At 36.0% G+C, this 23,086-nt stretch overlaps 1 protein-coding gene and 1 pseudogene across 1 annotated transcript; one reads left to right on the forward strand and one right to left on the reverse strand.

The window, feature by feature from the left end:
• The first annotated feature begins 1,105 nt into the window (after positions 1-1,105).
• Positions 1,106-5,048, forward strand: LOC132191983 (putative pectate lyase 4). Its single transcript, XM_059607152.2, has 5 exons — positions 1,106-1,537; positions 2,179-2,530; positions 2,635-2,845; positions 2,959-3,027; positions 4,611-5,048. The coding sequence occupies exons 1-5, from the start codon at positions 1,264-1,266 to the stop codon at positions 4,848-4,850; spliced, it is 1,146 nt and encodes a 381-aa protein (XP_059463135.2). The 5' UTR covers positions 1,106-1,263; the 3' UTR covers positions 4,851-5,048.
• Positions 5,049-11,072: 6,024 nt separating this feature from the next.
• Positions 11,073-13,465, reverse strand: LOC132161644 (exocyst complex component EXO70H1 pseudogene; annotated as a pseudogene).
• Positions 13,466-23,086: the final 9,621 nt, after the last annotated feature.

Genomic DNA, 23,086 nt, shown 5'->3' on the forward strand with positions numbered 1-23,086 from the left:
TGAGGTCTTTAAAAAATGTAAAACAGAGGAAACAATCCAATTTGCCGGCATTACTCGACACTTGTGGCTGAGGCGTAATGAGGTCGTGCATGGGGGGACATTTCTGAATCCTAATGCACTGGCGCAGAGTGCTACACTTGCTGTTGCGACTTATGCTGACCTGCTGCAGTCTAGTGCTATACACAGTAACAGGAAACAGACGATTGCATGTTCGACGTGGAGTGTTCCTTCCCCGGGTTGGTTGGAATTGAATTGGGATGCCTCTGTCGAGAAGGACACGGAAAGGTTGGGTTATGGTGTCATGTTATGAGATGAGAAGGGTTTGGTTGTTGCTGCTCAGTGCAAAACTTTTTTGAGCAGTCTTGATCCGACACTGGCTAAAGCTGGGGCAGTTTTGATGGCGATTAATTTCTGCAAAACAATGGGCTTCCACAAGATCCATTTTGAAGGTGACTCGAAGATTGTGGTAGATGGTATTAATTCATCAGACGAAGACCAGAGCCAAACAGGAATCCTTTTGGAGGATATAAAGTTCGAGCTTCAATCGTTTTCCCACCAGCGGATGACTTTTATTTGTCGAGACGGAAATAAAGCGGTGCATACTCTATCGAAGATGGCCATAAAAAATAATGTAACCACCCAGTGGTTTTTTACTATTCCTGATTGTATCACTGATATTGTTAGGATGGAGTATTCCGCTCTATCCTCGTAATTTTATATCAATGAGAACGTATTCCTATTTTTCAAAAAATAAAATAAAATAAAATGCACAACTATTATTTTAAAAATCACGTTTTTATTAACAACCTTTCGAAATTACTTTTTTTTTTAAAAAAAAAAATCACACGTTTTTATTAAATTGTTAAACCAAACAGACATTCTTAACCAGATATTTTGAGGTAAATGACAAATTAAATAATCGGGTCAGCATTAGCTCAAGTTAAAGATTGGATCGGCCCTTGATCCTGACCCTTAAGCTCTGTACGTGATTAAGCCACGATTGAAATAGAAAGATGAAGAAGTAACGGTATTTGTAAGAGGTGTAACAGTTGTAACAGTTCGTTTAAAGCAATCTCTAGATTTCCTGAAGAGACCAACGAATAGGAGGGCTCCGATGGGACAACATTTTTGCATGTCCGAAGCAACGAATAAAACCTTCAGCTCCGGAAAGAAACGTCGGTGGTTATCTCCGTTACAGAGACAGAAAGAGCTGTGGGCTTCAGTTCCAACATAATCATCAATCTAAAAAACGTGCTGCAATAAATGGGGTGCCTTCACAGCCACCACCAACATCGAAACGGCAGGGATGAAGCCGCGGCTTCACCAGCCTTTAAATATGGTCCGTCCGATCACGCTGCTGCACATATGCCCAGCGGCCCCAGCTCAACCAAGCCCAACACCCAAAACAACATGGTTTGCTTGCCTTATGCTCACGTCGACTCCAGCCTCCGCGCCCTCGCCGGCCAAGCGGAGGGGTTCGGCCGACTCGCCATCGGGGGTCTCCACGGTCCCCTTTACCGCGTCACCACCTTGGGAGGTCAGCTTAATTCCTCTATTATGTGATATGAACTTCAATTTCTGGCGTTGGGGTTGTATTTTTAGGTTCGAAAAGCTGAATTCATGCTAATTATTAGGCTTTTCGGGGGGGGGGGGGGCGGTTGCGGTGGGGAGGGTTAATTTTCACTGGGTTTATTATTTGTTATAATTTGCTTTTTTTTTTCCCTCTTGGGTAATGCCTATTGGATGAAGATCTAAATCTGTGCGGTTATTTGAGCTGTTTATTTGCTCATGGAAATAATGAAATGGTTCTGATTAGCTTGTCTGTCTATATCGTGTTTTTAGCAAATTTCTGATTTTACTAGGTTGTTGAAAACATTAGAATACTTTAGTTGTGATAGAACAATTGAAATGTCTGAGATTTTCGAGTATATTTTCTTGGTTAAGGAGTCTTTGAGCATGGTTATGGGTTGCCAAGCCTAACTTTGTAATTCAATTTGGCATTCCCTAATTGATAATGTTGGCATTCCCTATTATTTCAACAGATAATATGAATTGGTGTAGCCAGTCATTGACTCGTCAAAATCTTGTGTGTGGAAAACCTTTTTTTAGGAGGTTTTTCGCAGTCTGTTTTTGATTTGTGTTCTGATACGCTTAACATATGTTTCATTCAATTTGTAGATGATGGGCCGGGATCACTTCGCGAAGGATGTCGCAGTAAGGAACCTCGGTGGATTGTCTTCGAAGTTTCGGGCACCATTCATCTCTCTTCCTACCTGACAGTGTCGTCTTATAAGACCATTGACGGTCGGGGCCAGAGGATTAAACTCTCAGGGAAGGGTTTGAGGCTTAAGGAATGTGAACATGTAATTATATGCAATCTGGAGTTTGAAGGTGGTAGAGGTTCTGATGTGGATGGTATTCAAATCAAACCTAATTCAAAACATATATGGATAGATCGCTGCAGCCTCCATGACTATGAGGATGGACTGATCGATATCACCCGAGAAAGCACAGATATTACTATTTCTAGGTGAGATCAATTCTATTATTCCAAAAAAAAAAAAAAAAAATCCCTTATTGTAGAATTAAAAAAAGAAAGAAAAAAAAGTTAATGTCTTCAAACATTGGCTTCAGGTGTCACTTTTCAAAGCATGACAAGACGATTCTCATTGGAGCTGACCCCTCTCATATCAGTGATAGATGCATCCGAGTGACCATTCACCATTGTTTTTTTGATGGGACCAGACAGCGGCATCCTCGAGTTAGATATGGGAAAGTGCATCTGTACAATAATTATACCAGAAACTGGGGAATTTATGCTGTTTGTGCTAGTGTTGAATCACAGGTGCTAATTTTTATATCAAATTCTATTATTTGGTGGTTTGAACATTCTGAAGATTTTAAGACTTTTCCTACTCTAGGTAATTAAAGATCTTCTGATCTATATTTTGATATCAGATATACTCCCAATGCAATATATATGAAGCAGGACAGAAGAAGGTGGCATTCAAATATCTTACAGAGAAGGTATTTCCACTTCTTTTGTTTTTAACTGAATTCATTTATGAAGTTTGCTAATCATATAGAATTTTTTTGGTGTTAATTGTATGAGGGCTTAATTGAAGTTTGTATGCATAGTTATATGTACTCAGACACACATGTATTAGGGAACTTTCTTGTAATTTTCCCCTTTCCCACCTTGAAGGGTTCCTCGTCATCAAAAAATAGAAAGAAAAAAAAAATGTATTAGGGAAGTTTGGTTGTGAATGCAACTCTTTGACCATATTTTTATTTGAAGAGGAAAAATAAAAAACAAAGGAACACAAAGCCTTGAGTGAGAACCAAGTATGATACACTAAGATAATCACATACTTTCACTTTGTATCAGTTTCTTCATGTCAAAAATGATTTTGCGGTGCTTTTCTTTTTGCATTTTCAATTTATGTTGTCTCTGTCATGTTGTTATCTGTTATATCCTTCAGCTTTTCTTCTTTCTACTGTCTTCTGAATGTGTTGTAGAGGCACACAGCTTTAATTATATAAATTAAGAAACTTTACCCTCTTTTTGATTCCCATTTCCATTTGAAAACGGATGTCCTTTAAAAGTTTATTTATCTTTCCATGTATCAGTCATTGAGATTGAAAGACTAGGTCTCTAGAAGCTGTATAGCACCCTAACCTTAGAACAAGAAAATAATAGAGATCAAAGCATTAGAACCTCAATGACGAGGCCCCTGTTGCATGTCAAACTGAAAAATAGAGAGAAATATTTGATAGAAGAGGCCATATAGCAAGGGAATCAACAATAACTGGACACCTACAAACGATGTGCATTGGAGTAGAATTGCCACGTGCTTTCTCACTAAAAAATGCAGGACCAGTAGTACTATTCTACAAGCATTACAAAAAAGACTCTTGAATCTTGACCTGTAGTACCCTTTGACAAGCATTAGTAAAGAGACTCTTACAGTTCATGGCCTTTGGAATTGAAGTCAAGTGTCAAGCATTCAAGAATTTTGGCTCCAACACCCTCCTATAAGAAAAGAACACAGAGATACTGTCTAGTTGATTTCATGACCGTGCAAATCATTCAAGAGAAGAAGTGAAATAGATTGTGAGACAAATACTTGAGAATCATTGGAAATGGAGATCTTAATCAGGACACCATAGGAGACATTTATGATGGGCTTCAAAGTCATGTTTCAAGGAATGCAGAGATTCATTGAGAAACAAAATATATATATATATATATCCTGCTTGAGTAGATAATTGGGTATGGATTATATAATTACAACTGTGTTGATGTTGGATTTTTCAACTGCCTACTTTGTTAAATCCGCTTTTTAAACCAAGCCATATAAAAACAACTAAAATATTGGAATCCCTGTGTTGAGATTACAAAACACGTTGGGAAGCACGACTTCATCTGATACTCTTAATGTTGAAAAGTATGCTGCACAGCTAGATGCCATGAAAAGTACTGAATCAGTAAGTTTTGAGTGGTGGAACCACTGAATATGATTCTTTGCAGAGTAAACTGTTTATTTTACTTGAAGTACTTGGAATTTTTCAACATCTGACTGTTGAGATTGTATTTGTAACCACTCTAGGCAGCCGACAGAGAGAAGGCAGCTTCTGGGTCCATGAGGTCTGAAGGGGATTTATTCGTAAGTGGAACACAAGCAGGATTAATGACAGAGGGTGCTGCTGAAAGTAGCATGTTTCATCCTAGTGAATACTATCAGACATGGACAGTGGAACCTCCCACCGATGATCTTAAGCAGGTTCTCCAACACTGCACAGGATGGCAGCGTGTTCCACTACCAGCAGATCAGAAGCCGGTTGCATAGATGCCTCCAATAATTCTACATATATCTTTAATTTTCACCTTCATGTTTGTATTAATGAATGCCTTCCTGAGTGAAAAATGGACTGATTTCTATTATAGCAAGTGTGAGATTATATTATAGAGGAGGTTTACTAATAATATGTTGTTTTTGGTTTTTTGTTTGAAAAAATATTTTAACGTGAAATAAAACAGTTTTGAATATTTTGTGTTTTAAATTGTTTGCTAATCTTTTTGTTCTGAAAAGAGAACAAAAAGAAGAAAGAAAAAACTTTAACAAACCATGTGATATAAAGGTGAAATGAGTTTTGAATATTTTTTGTTAGAGAAAATTTTAAAAAGTTGTTTGATAATGTAAAAAAATGAGGTTAACTTTTTCTATAAACTTCTTTTAATTGTCTCATTTGTCTTGTCATTGTTTCATACCCACTTACTTTGAACGGAGATCACTTAGCAATTTTTGTCAAAATGTCACGAAATTGGACACTTGGGCAATTTAAGGTGCGGGGCTCACTTACTTGAGGCAATTAAGCTCCCTGACCTCAACAATCATTATCTATCGCAATTTTCATAAAATTTGGGCAAAAAAGTCAAGGATCCCACCCCACTTACTTCCTAATTATTGTCATAAATTTTTTGTATATACATTCGAACCACTGTTGGTCATATTTCTCTTTATCGTGAAATTGAAGAAGCTATACAAGGGTTTTGCCGGACCTATTCATATGGTACCTAATATTATGGTATTTAAGCTAAGTAATTGTATGACACCAATGTGAATTAGAGTCTCTCTGGTTCAATTAGGACCATAATTACTGAATTTCCACGCAAATCGAAATCGAGAAAATGAAGTTTTCCAATCATTGACTCAACTTTAACAAACCAAGCTATATGATTGATGTAATATAAAGGTGAAATAAGTTTTGAATTTTTTTTGACACAGAAAATTTTAAAAAGTTGTTTGATAATGTAAAAAAATGAGGTTAAGCTAAGTAAAAAAAATGAGGTTAACTTTTTCTATAAACATCTTTTAATTGACTCATTTGTCTTGTCAGTGTTCCAAACTCACTTACTTTGAACGGAGATCTCTTAGCAATTTTTGTCAAAATGTCACGAAATTGGGCACTTGGGCAATTTAAGGTGCGGGGCTCACTTACCGAAAGCAATTAGGCTCCCCGACCCCAACTATCATTATTTATCGCAATTTTTATAAAATTCGGGCAAAAAATTCAAGGATCCCACCCCATTTACTTCTTAATTATTGTCATAAATTCTTTGTATATACATTCGAACCACTGTTGGTCATATTTTTCTTTATCGAGAAATTGAAGAAGCTATATAAGGGTTTTGCCGGACTTGTTCATATGATACCTAATATTATGGTATTTAAGTTAAGTAATTCTATGACACTGATGTGAATTAGGGTCTCTCTGGTTCAATTAGGACCATAGATACTGAATTTCTACGCGAATCGAAATTGAGAAAATGAAGTTTTCCAATCATTGACTCAACTTTAACAAACCAAGTTATATGATTAATGTGATATAAATGTGAAACGAGTTTTAAATTTTTTTTTGTCAAAGAAAATTTTAAAAAGTTGTTTGATAATGTAAAAAAATGAGGTGAACTTTTTCTATAAACATCTTTTAATTGTCTCATTTGTCTTGTCGGTGTTCCATACCCACTTACTTTGAACGGAGATCTCTTAGCATTTTTTGTCAAAATGTCACGAAATTGGGCACTTGGGTAATTTAAGGTGCGGGGCTCACTTACCAAAAGCAATTAGGTTCCCTGACCCCAACTATCATTATCTATCGCAATTTTCATAAAATTCGGGAAAAAAATTCAAAGATCCCACCCCACTTACTTCCTAATTATTGTCATAAATTTTTTGTATATACATTCGAACCACTGTTGGTCATATTTCTCTTTATCGAGAAATTGAAGAAGCTATACAAGAGTTTTGCCGGACCTGTTCATATGGTACCTAATATTATGGTATTTAAGCTAAGTAATTCTATGACACCACTGTGAATTAGAGTCTCTCTGGTTCAATTAGGACCATAATTACTGAATTTTTACGCGAATCGAAATCGAGAAAATGAAGTTTTCCAATCATTGACTCAACTTTAACAAATCAAGCTATATGATTGATGTGATATAAAGATGAAATAAGTTTTGAATTTTTTTTTACAGAAAAAATTTTAAAAAGTTGTTTGATAATTTAAAAAAATGAGGTTAAGCGAAGTAATTTAAGCCAAGTAATTCATATGGTTAACTTTTTAAGCTAAGTAAAAAAATGAGGTTAACTTTTTCTATAAACATCTTTTAATTGTCTCATTTGTCTTGTCAGTGTTCCATACCCACTTACTTTGAACTGAGATCTCTTAGCAATTTTTGTCAAAATGTCACGAAATTGGGCACTTGGGCAATTTAAGTTGCGGGGCTCACTTGCCAAAGGCAATTAGGCTCCCCGACCCCAACAATCATTACCTATCACAATTTTCGTAAAATTCGGGCGAAAAATTCAAGGATCCCACCCCACTTACTTCCTAATTATTGTCATAAATTCTTTGTATATACATTCGAACCACTAGTGTTGGTCATATTTTTCTTTATCGAGAAACTGAAGAAGCTATACAAGGGTTTTGCCGGACCTGTTCATATGGTATCTAATATTATGGTATTTAAGCTAAGTAATTTTATGACACCGATGTGAATTAGGGTCTCTTTGGTTCAATTAGGACCATAATTACTGAATTTCTACGCGAATTGAGAAAATGAAGTTTTCCAATCATCGACTCAACTTTAACAAACCAAGCTATATGATTGATGTGATATAAAGGTGAAATGAGTTTTGAATCTTTTTTGTTAAAGAAAATTTTAAAAAGTTGTTTGATAATGTAAAAAAATGAGGTTAACTTTTTCTATAAACATCTTTTAATTGTCTCATTTGTCTTGTCAGTGTTCCATATCCATTTACTTTGAACGGAAATCTCTTAGCATTTTTTGTCAAAATGTCACGAAATTGGGCACTTGGGTAATTTAAGGTGTGGGGCTCACTTACCGAAAGCAATTAGATTCCCCGACCCCAACTATCATTATCTATCACAATTTTCATAAAATTCGGAAAAAAAAATTCAAGGATCCCAACCGGCTTCTTAATTGTTGTTATTAACAGGTCTTGGAATTCATTGTTCCTCCTTTTTTTTTTGGGTGAGTTAATGCGATGGCACAACTGGTCCTCTTTTTGGCAATTATTTCAGTCATTTTCATTGAAACTTATTGTAGGAAGCAAGAAATAGGCCAGCCAGGCAAGAAATTAAAAAAAAGAAAAATTTTAAATTGTTGAAATAACAAAACCAAAGTCTAGAAAATCCACGTACAGTGTTGTTTGTGACCCGGCGTTAAAAATGGCGATTCAAGTCGAGTGGCCAAGATTAGGTCATATGATGTTTGAATTTTTAAAAATCTTTTTTAATGATTCATAGCCATATATACTAACGGTTTGAAATTGAAATGTAAACGCAGGTCAAGTTTGAAAATAATAATTTAAAATTTTAATGGACGTGACCGTTTCAATTTCCAATTATGGTGATTAAGACTTAAGAGAATCCTCCTTTTACCCGTACAAGCAGTTTTTATTTGACCTGCCATTTTGTGCCGTTGGTTCGTTTCAACGATAAAATATTTTCAAACCACGACATGATAATAATCTTTACAGTTTTCAGACTCACCAGTCACCGCCAGCCTCTGGGGGAATAAAAGGCCTGGCTTGTCTCATTTCTTGGGTTTTTCGTTGTTTTCCTTTTTATTTTAAGATTTATTTATTTCTTTATGAGAAACGAATTGGCATGTTTTATTTATTATTATTATTATCTTTTTCTTTTTAATTAACAATGAATAGAGCATGCTAATTCAACACAGATATACATAGAATGCAATGAAACATTTCTTTTTATTTATTTGTTTTGCTGATAAATAAAGTTTTGTGAGTATGTTTGAAAAGTAGAGTTTTTAAGTCAAAAAAAACATTTTTTTTTTTTTTTTTTTTTTTTTCAGAAGCTTCATTTTTAAGCTTTTGTCAAAAGCGCGTTTTGGCAATTTTTGAGCTTTTTAGACCTTTAAAAGTGATTTTAATATTCTTTTTTTTTTTACCAAACGAGTATTTTTTTCTTCAAACGGACTTTTTTAATGTTAAATGCACTTTTAGACTCCTCAAACACACACTCAAATAGACCCTTAATGAGCATTGCTTACATAATAAATTTCTAGAACATTATAAGACTTTCAAGGCCTCTTAAATTAAGAGTGTCTATATCATAGTTTATATTTTGTTTTGTTGCTTATATCAACTAAGAAAGAAACTAAGAATCTAATTTTAAGGGAGGCCAGCCTGTTTTAAATTTTATTTGGGCTAAAAAAAAAACCTAAAATATTTTTAAAATAAATTTAAAGGTTAAAATAAAAAGATTTTTTTTATTTTTATTTTTTATTTTTTAACCACCTTTCAGTCTGTCATTCCTAACGGTTACACATGGTATCACGTTATTTAAAATTGAACATACAATTAAATGTGTGAATTTAGACGATAAAATAGATCTTCTCAAGCTGTAAAGACTAATTTTTAATATGAAACTTGGAAGTCATTGACATTAAGAACTTGAATTTGACATTAATCCAGATTATAGCGTAAATTCAGCTGGAAATCTTGCAAGTGACGACTAAATACTAATATCTTAGGTAGTAAAATATATATATTTGTAATAGACAAATGGTGCACCAATATTATTAAAAAAATAAAATAAAGTAAAAAAGTAGTGCCTTCTTTCTCACAACAAACGGCCATTGGCCATGATGTGAACCGCACGTCCGGTTGGTCTGGTAATTGGTAAACGAATATGAGCTACGCTTCCGCTTATTTTTTCAATTTTCAGCAGTATCCCGTGATAAGCCCTGCTCATGAGGGGCACAATTATATATATATATATATATATATATATATATATATATATATATATACAATTAAATTATTTGTAAAAAACGAAGTCTTGTTTTTAACAACTTTAATTGCCGAAAATGCTTGTTTTGGTTGTGGTTATAAACACCGGAAGAATCAAAACAAGATGAATTAATCTATCAATAAGATGGTAGGTTTCTGATTATCTTGTCTCTATTAATCTTCGACATAATTCTGCAATGTAAGAATTTTTTAAATTCCGGATTATGAAGCACATCAAATTCAAAATGCTTCAACTAAAATCTCAAATTTAATTTTTTAATGCTCAAAAAAATTGACAATAGATAGGATGGCACTTCTCTGCAAGACATCATATATCATCAATGCTAAAATATTAAGTGTCAAGAGTTTCATTGCCCCTTCACCAAATTTATTGTCAAACTCTTGCAATTGAAAGTTTATGGTAGTACTAAATATGTTAAAATAATAATGATGCTCCATTGTGATGTAATCCCGCTGGCGATGACCTCAACCTTCAACAAAACAAGTACTAAAATCTAGAATGTCAATTTCGAATTTATTGGATAAAGAGAGTATTTTCTTAAACAAATTATCTCAATTTTTATCTCTTAAATGTATTTGTATTATAAACTATTTGCATAGCATTCAAGATATCTTGAGTTGGCAAAAAACATAAATAATACCAATGGTTTTGCTTTATCAAATGGAAAATGAATATAAATTAAAATGAAGTAATCATTTTATAAGTAGGGTTAGAATCCCTACCTTGAGAGTAAGTTGATCAATCTTTTATAACATATTCAAGCACATAACAAGTAGCACCAAACATTTTTATTATATTACAAATTGAATGAAAATGAGAACCGAGACAACGAGAATCACCAGCTTGTTATTTTGTTTAGCTCCCCTTTTAGTTTCAAGTTCATCAATAACTAGTAAACAAGTTTTGAAGAAGGACCTTCATCATTCATGATCTCTAAGAGTACGTTATTGAGATGTTAAATATCAAATACAATCAATTGACTTCTAAAGCTTGCTTCTTTATTAAGTTATCAATATATTAAAATGGGTTCCTCAAAATGTCAAAACAACATTTAATAGCATTATTATTATTAGGTCGTTAAAGAAGAGCTGCCGTATTATAAATTTATAGTACGAAAGGAATGTACATTGGTTCTATACGAAAATGTACGTACAATCAAATACAAAGTACAAAACGACTTCAAAAAGTCGCTCTCGTGCAAATCAGTCATTGCCGTGGCAGCAATTTGCATTTGTAAGGCCAGAAATATGCCACATTACTAAGGCCTTGTCTTTGAAAGAGATGTTTAAAAAACAAAGGGAAATGCTACGGATCCTGATCCACATATGAAAATAGACGTGGCATGTTGCTGACCTTACATATCAAAATTGTTGCACAGCAATTTCTTAAAAATTGCCATGGATCCTGATCCACATCAGTCATCAGCACATGTACTGTTTCAAAACGCGCGACTGACGTATATTTTTAATTTTCTTTTGTAAGCAACGTATACTATTACTGTATTACACAAAAAGAGGCGGCTAACGACATATACAGTTCCAAATAATCGGCAAAAAATGGCGAACCAAAACGAAAAAATCGCCGTGTAACGGTGTAAGTTTCTATGGTCTAAACAGTGAACGCCGCCGATGAGACGAGGACGACGAAGAGGAAGGGCTACTAACCGACTCAGTTGTCCCAAAGAACAAGTCCGATAGGTGATTACCCACATCTTCAGGGGCAAATTTGACATATGACCCCACATTCCTCTCTCCTCCCACGGTTAGCCTATGCGTCTCGTAAAATTCCCTGTAAACCGGCACGAGCTTTCTCGCTAGGGACACCTTGATTTCGTCTCGGAGTTTCGGGTCCGATACGACGACCGTTCTCTGCTTCTGACACGCGTCCTCGAAGCTCGAATTGAATTTTCTGAAGATCTCCTTTGCTTCCGCCGGCGAAATCACGGCCGTTGGATTCTCCGGCAGTGACGCCACCACCTTGCCCCACGCTAACCGCTCGTAATTCGTCGCGAATTGTCTCGCTTTCGCTTCGTGCCGCGTGATCCATTCGTCGCCGAGAAGGTACTGCAGATTCGAGGTACGGACCTTGGAGACCACGTGTTGAAGATTGTTGGTTAGGAATATGTATGAGAGAGATACGTCTTTGTAATGCTCGGCTTTGCCGTCAAGCTTACACAGAAGCACGAGGATTAGCCATGCCATGCGCAATGAAATCGCCGGTGCCTCAGAGTCATCGGACTGTGGAGTATCGAAGTAAGATTCCGGAAGCGACGATCTCGGCGGCGGAGGCCACTCGGCGAAAATATCTTCGAGGATGTGGCTGTAATCGGCGAGGTTCGAGAGGTAGTTCATCGCGTCGAGCGTCAGCGGGTGAACCCCGCCGCCACGGACGAGCGACTTGGAGTGCGAGTCCTTCTGGATCGTTGACTCGAAATCCGATACCATTGCGCGCACCGACTCGGTGATCCGGATCAGCGATGCGAGGGCTTGGGATCGGACGGTGGCGGTGGATTCGAGCGCGAAGATGGACTCGATCTCCGGCCAGTTCTCCGAAATGGCGGTGTACATGTCGAGCACGCGGAATATTTTCTCGGGAGATTTGGGAGATTTGCTTTTGGCAACGGCTTCGGGGAATCCGAACAGAAGAATAGCGCCTTCTTTGGAGATCTCGGCGAAGCAAGACTCTCTGATGGAGTCAGAGCTAGCGAAGACGTGGTCGCAGAGAATTCTCTCCCCGTGTAAGAGCGTTTTCAGGGAGATTTTCACTGCGCTCAACCAGCTCGTGATTTTCATCTCCAGCGTTTCCCAGTTCATCTTGTTGATCTGCGAGGAGCTCAGTTTCTCCACGCCGAGACGGTAAATGCCTTCGTCAACTATCGATTTTCTGATGATTTTGTATATACTCAAGCACTCTTTGGCATAGCCGGCGGAGATCATGCATTCGGCTATGGATCTCAAGTCCGCCATGGCAATGGAGGATTCCTCCTCGACCTCGTCGATGGCATCACCGGCGGTGCGCACGTCTTCGTCGTCCTCATAATCGGAAATGCTTGATCTCGCGGAGGTGCGTGAGGATCTGGCAGAGACGGATTCCGGGTCTAGATGGGCCCGGTTCATGGAGAGGATTTGGTAGAACTCCTTCTGGAGTCTCTTCATGGCGATCTGCATCAGGTTCTGGGCGTGGACGAGCCTGTCCGACGTGGAGTTCCCTGAGACCAAGGCGTGCATGGCCTTCTGGAGGTCGTTCACGCACTTGATGAACTCCATGGCCTCCGCTTTGCTCTCGTAGAAGAGCGACGTGACTTTGGCGTACGTGGAGCTCTCCGGGTCCCATTTCGTGACCAACGCCGCTGCGGCCTCGATGCTCTGCTCGGTCATGGAGTCCGAGAAGGTGCGGCTAGGGGTTGAGACGGAGGAGGGTCTTGCTGGTGAGGAGTGGCGAGAGACCGAGAACGACGGCGCTCTGGAGTGAAAGCAGATGCTCCTCATTCCCTTCCTTGGCATTTCTGAACTCTGAAGCTTAGAATAAGCTCTGTTCTGTGTTTGTCTCTCAGGAAAAAGATAGCTAATAAGCGTTTCAGATGGCGGGCGGTCGATATTCTTCGCCCTGTCTGATTGTTTGGGTGTTTCTAGACATGGACTATGAGGGGGGTATATATAGACGAATGAACGACACTGTTGCCAAACGAAATACAAATGGTGAAGCTTCTGTTTGGAAAAGAGCAATTTGCAAAACACATGTGGATTGACTTTCTATCTCTCAAGGCTTTGCAGTCGCATAGACCCACGTAAGCTGAATTTTTTGCGTTCCACGAGTCAGTCTCAATGCTTGGTTCCTTGCGTCTCAGATTATCAAAAAGGGTAAATATATATATATATCAGACATGCTATTTAGTTTTTTTTTTTTTTTTTATATATATATATATTTAATTCTCATTTCAAAAAGAAATTATCTGAAATAAATAATTCAATAAAAACTCTGATTACTTATCCATACAAATGCTTTATAATTTAGAACTACTAGTAAATCTGATTTAATGAATTTCGACTAGATTTATTATATTATATTTATATACAATCATAATTTTTTCCCCACATCTCAACATATTTCAAACAAATATGAAATGATTGAACTTAAAAAAAAAAAAAAAAAAAAAAAAAAAAAAAAAAACCCTGAAACTACTTCGTGACTCCTCTACTGTTCTGGTCGTATTTGATATTTGATTGTCGATATTAATTTGCTTATCACTCCGTCAGCACTTATACAATCAAACGGGAGCATCATATATACGTTATTCCTTGTCCGGGCTGACCATATTCCTAGTCTCCGCTGTTTCGTAGAAAAGAAGGGCCAATCTCAAGTTTATTTAATCCAATTCTGGCACGTAAGCGTGTACATATCAAAGGCATCTGCTGAATTGGTGAATCACGGATGACGCAAAAGAAATCATGACGAGGTTGCAGGCTTGTTTCCCACGTTTCATTTGGTTTCAATTTATATGTCTCTATTGGGCAGCGTTTTGTTTGTTTGTTTTATTTATTTATAAATTTCGCTTGTTTAAATAAATATATTTGTAATTATTATAAAAATTATTAAAATATAAATTAAATGATAAAAAATATAATGATCATATTATAGAGATCATCGGTGATGTAATTGGATATATAATAAAACATATATAAGAAATTTGAATATTAAAATTGGTATCTAAAAGCACTAACAGCAGATGTCTTATATGCTATTTTTTTTTTTTATATTTACGAAAAATATCAAAAAAATCACAAAAACAAACTCACATCAAAAGCCCTATACCTAACCTACACCAAAGGGTGCATTTTGAAATACTGTAAATACTTAATGCTTTATTAAATTATGAACAAATCATTCTCTCTCCTCTCTCATTGGTTGCAATGGTAAAAAAAAAAATAGTATTTAATTTATATAGAGAAAAATAAGGAAATCTATTATGAAGTGTTTTTTTTATAGGAAATCAAAAAGTAGTTTTATTCCCTAAGTTGAAAGAAAATGGTTGGGAAAATGCTACTAGTGCTCTTATAAGAGCATCTCCAAAATACCCAAATATCTAATAATAGTCAAATTTGACTATTATGGGTGCTTTTCGTCTCCAGTAGAATAAATAATTTAACCTTTATATATATATATATATATATATATATATATAATGTAAACAATAAATAGATTAATTAGCCTATTCATTATTCACACTATAAATTTTGTTTATTATTTGTTATCTTTCATTTTCTTTCTTTTACTCTCTCCTCGTCTTTCTTTCACACTATTTCTCACACAAAACAATATTTTTTAAAAATAATATAATGTAAAAAATAAAAATTTATATTTTTTCAATAGCTATTTTATCTATTTCTACTTGAGATGCTATAAGACGATAGCTTGTAGTTTTAATATTGGTATAATGTAGAGTCAAAAACCCAATTAACAATTGCTTTTAAGAATTAATAAGACCCACTTTGTTGGCATGTAATGCTAGCATATCGGCGACAAACAGACAAGAGATCTCTTTTATTATTTATTTATTATTATTTTATTTATTAAAAGACCCACCAGTTGCAACTGGCGTTGTACTTCGCCCCAGTTTTTTTTATGGTGTATTTGTTTATGGATGTCTTGCTGGACATGGTTATCTACTTATCTTATTATCAGCGATGTTATATGCGCTTAGAAAATAAAAATGTTACACTTATTTTTATTTTTTTATATTGGTTAAGTGTTTTTTAAAATTATAATTAAATATAAAATGAATTTTTATTAGATTTTGATTCAACGATGGTTTTAAAAGTTACCTGTAAATGTAAAAAAATTATGTAAAAAATTAGAATAAATGTAACATTCCTTCTCTTTTCCCTCTCCTTATGCGAACATGTTTGAAAAAGTGTAGCATTCTGGTATTTCTGGTATATTTGGCAAAGCTTATTATCAAATGTCTACCTCAATTTTTTTTTTTTTTTAAAAAAAAGAAAGAAATGGTAGCTGTCTTCGAGCCTGTTTGAGATTGTGTTAAGAAGTTTAAAAAATACTTTGTAGTAATTCAAAAGCACTTTTTAAACTTTTTTTTTTACTTTAAAAATGGTCAAAACGTATTTTTAAGAAAATCTCAAAAATAAAAGTTTTTATACAAAACTATTTTTAACTTTAAAAATCTTATTTCTCAACACAATTGATTGAGATAGTCCAAATATCCTAAAAACTCTACTATCTAGAAGGGTGGGGGGTAGGGATTGACTTGCAGCCAAGTCCTCTCTAGGGTCTCCATCGTAGAAAGGTGGCCACCCACCACCCTCTCATGTCTCGCCCTACAAAGAAGAGAGACTAAATTAAAGGGTATTTGCAATCCACCCCTCTTCTACTTGTTTGGTTGACTTACGTGGCAAGAAGATATTGGCGGTGAATTTAACGTATATATGCTTACACGTCATAGTTTTTTGTTTTTGTTTTGTTTTTTCTTAGAATATGGATATTAATTTCAAGTTTAACACTGTCTGACTAAGGTTGCCACAAGTTGCTTCCATCCCAATTTTAGATGTGAACCGGATAAATCAATAACCAAATACATGCATTTATCCCCCTAGCCTCCCCTCTCCCTCCTTCTTCTTCCTCTTCGTCATTAAATAGCAACTTCCATGGTCCTATTTGGCGGCTTTTACGTGTTATAATTAAGCTACCATTTTTCACACGCTAATAAATGCGCAATCTAATTGAAAAAAAAAAATAACAATAATAATTTTTTATTTTTAGGTGAAATTTCAAGTGATCCAATTAAACGAATATATATATATATATATATATATATAGAGAGAGAGAGAGAGAGGGAGAGAAAGAGATGGTCATATAAGTTTTATTTTTATAGTATTTAATTAGTTTTACTTTTATTTTCGGAACACTTTTTAAATTATTAAATTTCATAAGAATTTTCATTTATATTTCTGTACATAAGTCACGTTTTTGCATGAAGAAAATTTTATATCCAAAATTTCTGGTTATAACTCGTTCGTTGTATATTCCAATCACACGTGTAATTGGAAATCTTCATTCACTTTCTCTCCTGCAGTCAATTGACTCACTTTTTTTTTTTTTCTCATACATTTTCATATTGAGACGTCATTTCAATCCTTGTATTCTTAATTTGAATACTTAAATTAGTGAAATTAAACCTATAAAAATTCAACCCTCTCTGCTTAACATTTTCTATCAACCATATTTTTTTAATGACAATGTTTCCCTTTATCCCCTCATGGCACAAAATTCCAACCACTGTACGTACGTGCAACGGCCAAGGGCCAAGCCCATCCCTCCAAGCCAAAACTTTTAAAAACCCCAAACAAAAACGATATTCACGGAAAATATTTAATTTAATAAGAGGGTGATTTGACGAAGTTAAAGTTCAATCTGAATATCTTTGGTCTTAATACCATGTTGAATTAACACTTGTTCCAGAAGCTTAAGCTAATATGAAAAAGTAAATTTAATCACTTCATCAACATTTTAACTCATCAAACCGTTAAAGTGTTGAGTGATCGAAGGATGTAATAAATTTAATCACTTAAATTTATAAAGGTTAAATAAAGGTCTTGGAATAAAGGTTAAATAAGTGCTGAGTGTGGAGTAACTGGAGGATGGAATAAATGTTAAATTTAATCACTTAATCAACACTTTAACTTACCGAAGATCTTGAAATATCGTTTAAAAAAAAAAAAAAATCTGGGGTGTTCCACATTCAAATGCACTAGTCGTCACACCAAGAGAAGAAGAATGCGGAATAACAAAGATAAGCAATCACACACGACACAAAGATTTAAGTGGTTTGGCTTAATAAGCCTATATCCACTGGCGGAGACGACCCAGAGAAATTTTTCTATCAAAAGATGAAGTACAAAAATAGCAGAGATAAAATCACTCAGATCTCAAAGCCCCAATACACCCAAATCTCACTATCACACAAGAGAGATTATTCCTAAAATAGAATACAAAAGACAGATGTACAAACTCTTCTTTTGCTGGAATGGATGGCGGCTGATTTCTATTTTTTTCTCTCACTCTGCAGCACCCTTTTTCTTCTAATCACTTGTTTTTGGCTCCCCCAAAAATCACCAAGAAGAAAACACTCTTGCTGCCCTTGTACCTCCTTCTCTCAAATTCTCTTTTTTTTCTCCTCCCTTTGGTGCTTCACGTTTTTGGCACACACTCAAAGTGTAGCGCCCCAAAATTTTCAAAGTTATTTAAAAAAATTATTTTTATGATGATGTTATTTTGATATCCATCTTAGCCTATGATTTTAATTCTTGGAAAATTTACGATATTACAGAGAGTGGTAATTAGAGAATGGTAATTGGTGAAATAATAGGATAGTAAATGGTAAGTAGAATTGTGGATGGATAAATGAAGGTATAATAGTGTTGGTAGATGGAATGGTAAAATGAGGCTAGAATTGTAGATGGATAAATGTAGGTATAATAGTATTGGTAGATGGAATGGTAAAATGAGGCTAGAATTGTAGATGGATAAATGTAGGTATAATAGTGTTGGTAGATGGAATAGTAAAATGGAAGGTAGAATAATACTTGGTTTTTCCCTAAAGAATAACACGTTTCTCTTTGCCTCGGAATAGTACGTTTCTCTTTGCCTCTTACTAAAGAATAACACTCTTCTCGGTGTTGTAAGTCTCTTGAAGATTCTTTGTCAACACATTCATCCGTGAGTGAATATTGATCATCAAGCTCCACCTCCACGAATTGTTTCTCTTTCTGCACTGTACTTTCAGAAAGCTCATCTAAGTTAACAAACTCAGACTTCTTCGATTCATGCTCTGTAACTTCAAGTTCTGCACTTGACACATCCTTGTACATAGCACACTCATTAAAAGTCACATTTCGACTTCTAACGATCTTCCAATTTTGATCATCCCGAAATCGATAACCGAAGGCCTCATCTCTATATCCAATGAAGAAACACTTACTAGATTTACCATCTAGTTTACTCATAGCATCAGACTCAACATGGACATACGAAGCACAACCAAAAACTTTCAGATGTGAAAGATTTACATTTTTTCCACTCCAGACTTCTTCCGGTGGTCTATGGCTCAAGGGAACGGAAGGCCCCCTATTTCTCAGGTATGCAGCAGTACTCACTGCATCAGCCCAGAAAGTCTTTGGTAACCTAGCATGCAATCTCAAACTCCTGGCACGCTCATTAAGAGTCTTGTTCATGCACTCAGCCATGCCATTCTGCTGCGGCGTTCTCGGGATAGTTTTCTCCATTCTAATCTCATTCACTGCGCAAAACTGTTTAGACCCCCTGTCTTTGTATTCTCCTCCATTGTCCGATCTCAAATGCTTGAGCTTCAAGCCCGTTTCAGTCTCAACCATGGCCTTCCCTTTCTTAAAAGTCTCAAATACATCAAATTTACTTTTCAAGAAATAAACCCATACCTTCCTGCTTGAGTCATCAATAAATGTGATGTAATACCGCGAGCCTCCAAGAGATGCCACTGGTGCGGGGCTCCACAAATCCGTGTGTACCAACTCCAACTTTCCAAGCTTAGGTGCTTTGCCAACTTCCGCGAAACTCACCATCTTCTGCTTTCCTAGGATGCAGCCTTCACACAAATCAGACTCAACTGACTTTAACTCCGGTAGTTTCCCTTTTGACATAAGTACCTTCATCTCTTTCTCGCTCATGTGCCCAAACTTTAGGTGTCATAGTTTTGAGTCAGCAGTCGTATCTACAACAGCATCTGTATCCTTGTTGTTTCATATAGAGAGTATCTATCTTATAACCACGAGCCAAAATCCTGGCTCCCTTGCTCACCTTCCACTTTCCACCATGGAAATGAATTGAATGCCCTTATTCATCAAGCTGTCCCACTGAAATCAGATTTTTCTTCAGCTCCGGAACATGCTTGACCTTCTGTAGCTTCCATACCGAGTTACTGTGAACTCTAATGCGAACATCGCCTAGGCCCACAACATCCAGCACCGTTCCGTCAGCTAAATACACCTTCCCGAAATCTCCATCAAGATAGTTCTCGAGAATTTCACGGATCGCTGTCGTATGAAAAGATACTCCTGAGCCTAAGACCCAAGAATTAAGGGGACTGTCAACAGATAGAAATAAGGCATCATATACTTCTTCGGTCATTACGTTTGCAAAATCATTCTTAGTCTCCTTCTGCAATTCCCTGCAATTCTTATTGTAGTGGCCAGTCTTGCCACAGTTCCAACACTCAGGTTGTTGGCCGAATCTGAATTTGCTTCTCCCTTTTCTGGAATTTGATCTGCCTTGACCAGGGTTTCTATCTTGTCCTCTGCCCCGAGTCTCGAGGTTTAAAGCAGCACCAGAACAAGAGGCTTCACCCGCATCTTTTCTGCGAACCTCTTCATTGAGAATCAAATCCCTGACGTCTTCATAGCTCAGTTTACTCTTTCCTATAGAGTTACTCACAACCATCTTCACTGCTTCCCAGCTATTTGGCAGTGATGCAGAGACGATCAACGCGCGAACCTCATCATCAAAATTAATTTCCACCGAGGACAATTGATTTGTGATGGTGTTGAACTCGTTGAGATGATGTGCCACCGAAGCCCCTTCCGTCATATTTAGGTTGAACAATTTCTTCATCAGATGCATCTTGTTGTTAGCCGACGGCTTCTCATACATGCTTGACAAAGCCGCCATTAGACCTGTTGTGGTCTTCTCCTTTACAAAGTTGTGTGCAACTGATTTTGACAATGATAACCTGATAGCTGCTAGGGCTTTACGATTAAGCATAGCCCACTCGTTATCATCCATGTCGTCGGGTTGTTCTTGCAAAAGAGGTTGATGAAGATCCTTCCCATAAAGAATATCTTCAATTTGTACCTTCCAATACCCAAAATCTTTGCCGTCGAATTTCTCGATTCCCATCTTTCCTTCTTCACCTGTCATCGCTCCCACTCGAACCAACAGCTCTGATAGCAATTGTTAGGAAATTAATCCTATTTTCCAAGACCTGTGAGATGCGAAAAATAAGAAGAATGCGGAATAACAAAGATAAGCAATCACACACGACACAAAGATTTAAGTGGTTCGGCTTAATAAGCCTACATCCACTGGCGAAGACAACCCGGAGAAATTCCACTATGAAAAGATGAAGTACAAAAATAGTAGAGAGAAAATCACTCAGATCTCAAAGCCCCAATACACCCAAATCTCACTATCACATAAGAGAGATTATTCCCAAAATAGAATACAAAAGACAGATGTACAAACTCTTTTTTTGCTGGAACGGATGGCAGCTGATATCTGTTTTCTTCTCTCACTCTGCAGCACCCTTTTTCTTCTAATCACTTGTTTTTGGCTCCTCCAAAAACCACCAAGAAGAAAACACGCTTGTTGCCCTTGTACCTCTTTCTCTCAAATTCTCTCTTTTTTCTCTTCCTTTTGGTGCTTCACATTTTTGGCACACACTCAAAGTGTAGCGCCCCGGAATTTTCAAAGTTATTTAAATAAATTATTTTGATGATGATGTTATTTTGATATTCATCTTAGCCTATGATTTTAATTCTTGGGAAATTTATGATATTACAGAGAGTGGTAATTAGAGAATGGTAATTGGTGAAATAATAGGATAGTAAATGATAAGTAGAATTGTAGATGGATAAATGAAGGTATAATGGTGTTGGTAGATGGAGTGGTAAAATGAGGCTAGAATTGTAGATGGATAAATGTAGGTATAATAGTGTTGGTAGATGGAATAGTAAAATGGAAGGTAGAATAGTACTTGGTTTTTCCCTATAAATAGAGCTCTTCCCCTTCACAAATTTCACCACTCCTCTCCCTTCTCTTCCACATATTCTTCATTCTTCCGTTTTCTACTCGGTCTTTCTTCTTTCTGAAAGTGTTTACACGAAACAGAGAGAGAAAGGACGAGACAAAGCGTTGCAAGAAAGAAAGAACATGAGAGAGAACGGGCTTGAGAAATTAGTTTCAAGAGATATACTAATGGTGTTAGTCAGATTGGAGCAACTAGATCATTCAGACCACTTTTTAGCTTCAGTCTAGATGTAAGTAAATTCACTACCCCTTCTAAATTTACTTTATGTCATGCTATTTATTCATTCTTGTATCAAACTGTAAATGATTATTTTATTTAGCTGTCATGGAAATATGTTGCATGCATGAAGGATTTCTAAAAGAATTATTTAGAAAGTTTCTATTTCTTTAAATGCTTTCTAAGTACACAAGTTTATATTTGGAAAAGTTTCCATTTTTTAGAAAAGAAAGTTGAGAAATGATGATGATTATAAGAAAGAAGAATGATGATAAACCTTCCTACATGTTGCCCTAAGATGCATCAAAAGAAGTACAAAGAAAAGTACAAGAAATGAGTTAAATGTTTATGAAATGAGGGCACGTGTATGAAGGAGAGTATTTTTGGCCCCAAGATAAGTAAAGATGAGAGTTCGGTACCGATACTTGGATGGAGGCGAAACCACTGAAGGAGGCTATGCTAGAAGGTGGTATTTCATCAACAGATCGTTGAGTGCACCAAGAAAAGAGTTAATTGACGGTCGGGCATGGCTGTGGCCACAGTTCAGTGCCATGGTCAGAAGGACCCGCAACCGTCGTACACAGGGGTAATAGTGTACATGGGCCCTAATATGAGAAAATGATAATATAATTTACAACGATGATATATTATGATGATTTACAACGATGATATACTATGATGATTTACAAAGATGATTTATGACGATGATCTATTACTAGATGTAATAGTACGTATATGCTACGGGAGATGCAACCGTACATACATGTATTATTATGGCTGAATATATATTTATTTGTGAAAACAATTTTCAAAACTAAGAACAAGGAGTAAAACTCTTTATGGTTATAGATTTTACTTGCTGGGCCCCTTTTGGGCTCATTCAGTTTTATTTCTTGTTTTCAGGAAGAAAGGACGCTGGAATAGGAAGCCGGAATGGGGCAGGAATAACTATTAACTTTCACAGTCTTTTCATATCAGTTATTATAATAATATGATTTTCCACAACTAAAGTTTAATGTTTCCTAATTTTGCTTGTAATAATATCTCTTGAAGAATGTTTTATACATTGATCGTATCCTTTAAAATCAAGTACTCTGATAGACCTTATAGATCTTTGCAAAAACTTTTGTTGAGTAAGAAGAAAAGTGG

This window comes from Corylus avellana, chromosome 10, assembly GCF_965113065.1.
Source record: "Corylus avellana chromosome 10, dhCorAvel1.hap1.2, whole genome shotgun sequence".
NCBI lineage: Eukaryota > Viridiplantae > Streptophyta > Magnoliopsida > Fagales > Betulaceae > Corylus > Corylus avellana.

Bases quoted from the DNA above. Each gene is read 5' to 3' on its own strand.
- LOC132191983 (XM_059607152.2), top strand. From the start codon at position 1,264: ATGGGGTGCCTTCACAGCCACCACCAACATCGAAACGGCAGGGATGAA. The intron at 2,531-2,634 runs GTGAGATCAATT...CATTGGCTTCAG, and splicing joins ACAGATATTACTATTTCTAG to GTGTCACTTTTCAAAGCATG. The intron at 3,028-4,610 runs GTATTTCCACTT...TAACCACTCTAG, and splicing joins TCAAATATCTTACAGAGAAG to GCAGCCGACAGAGAGAAGGC.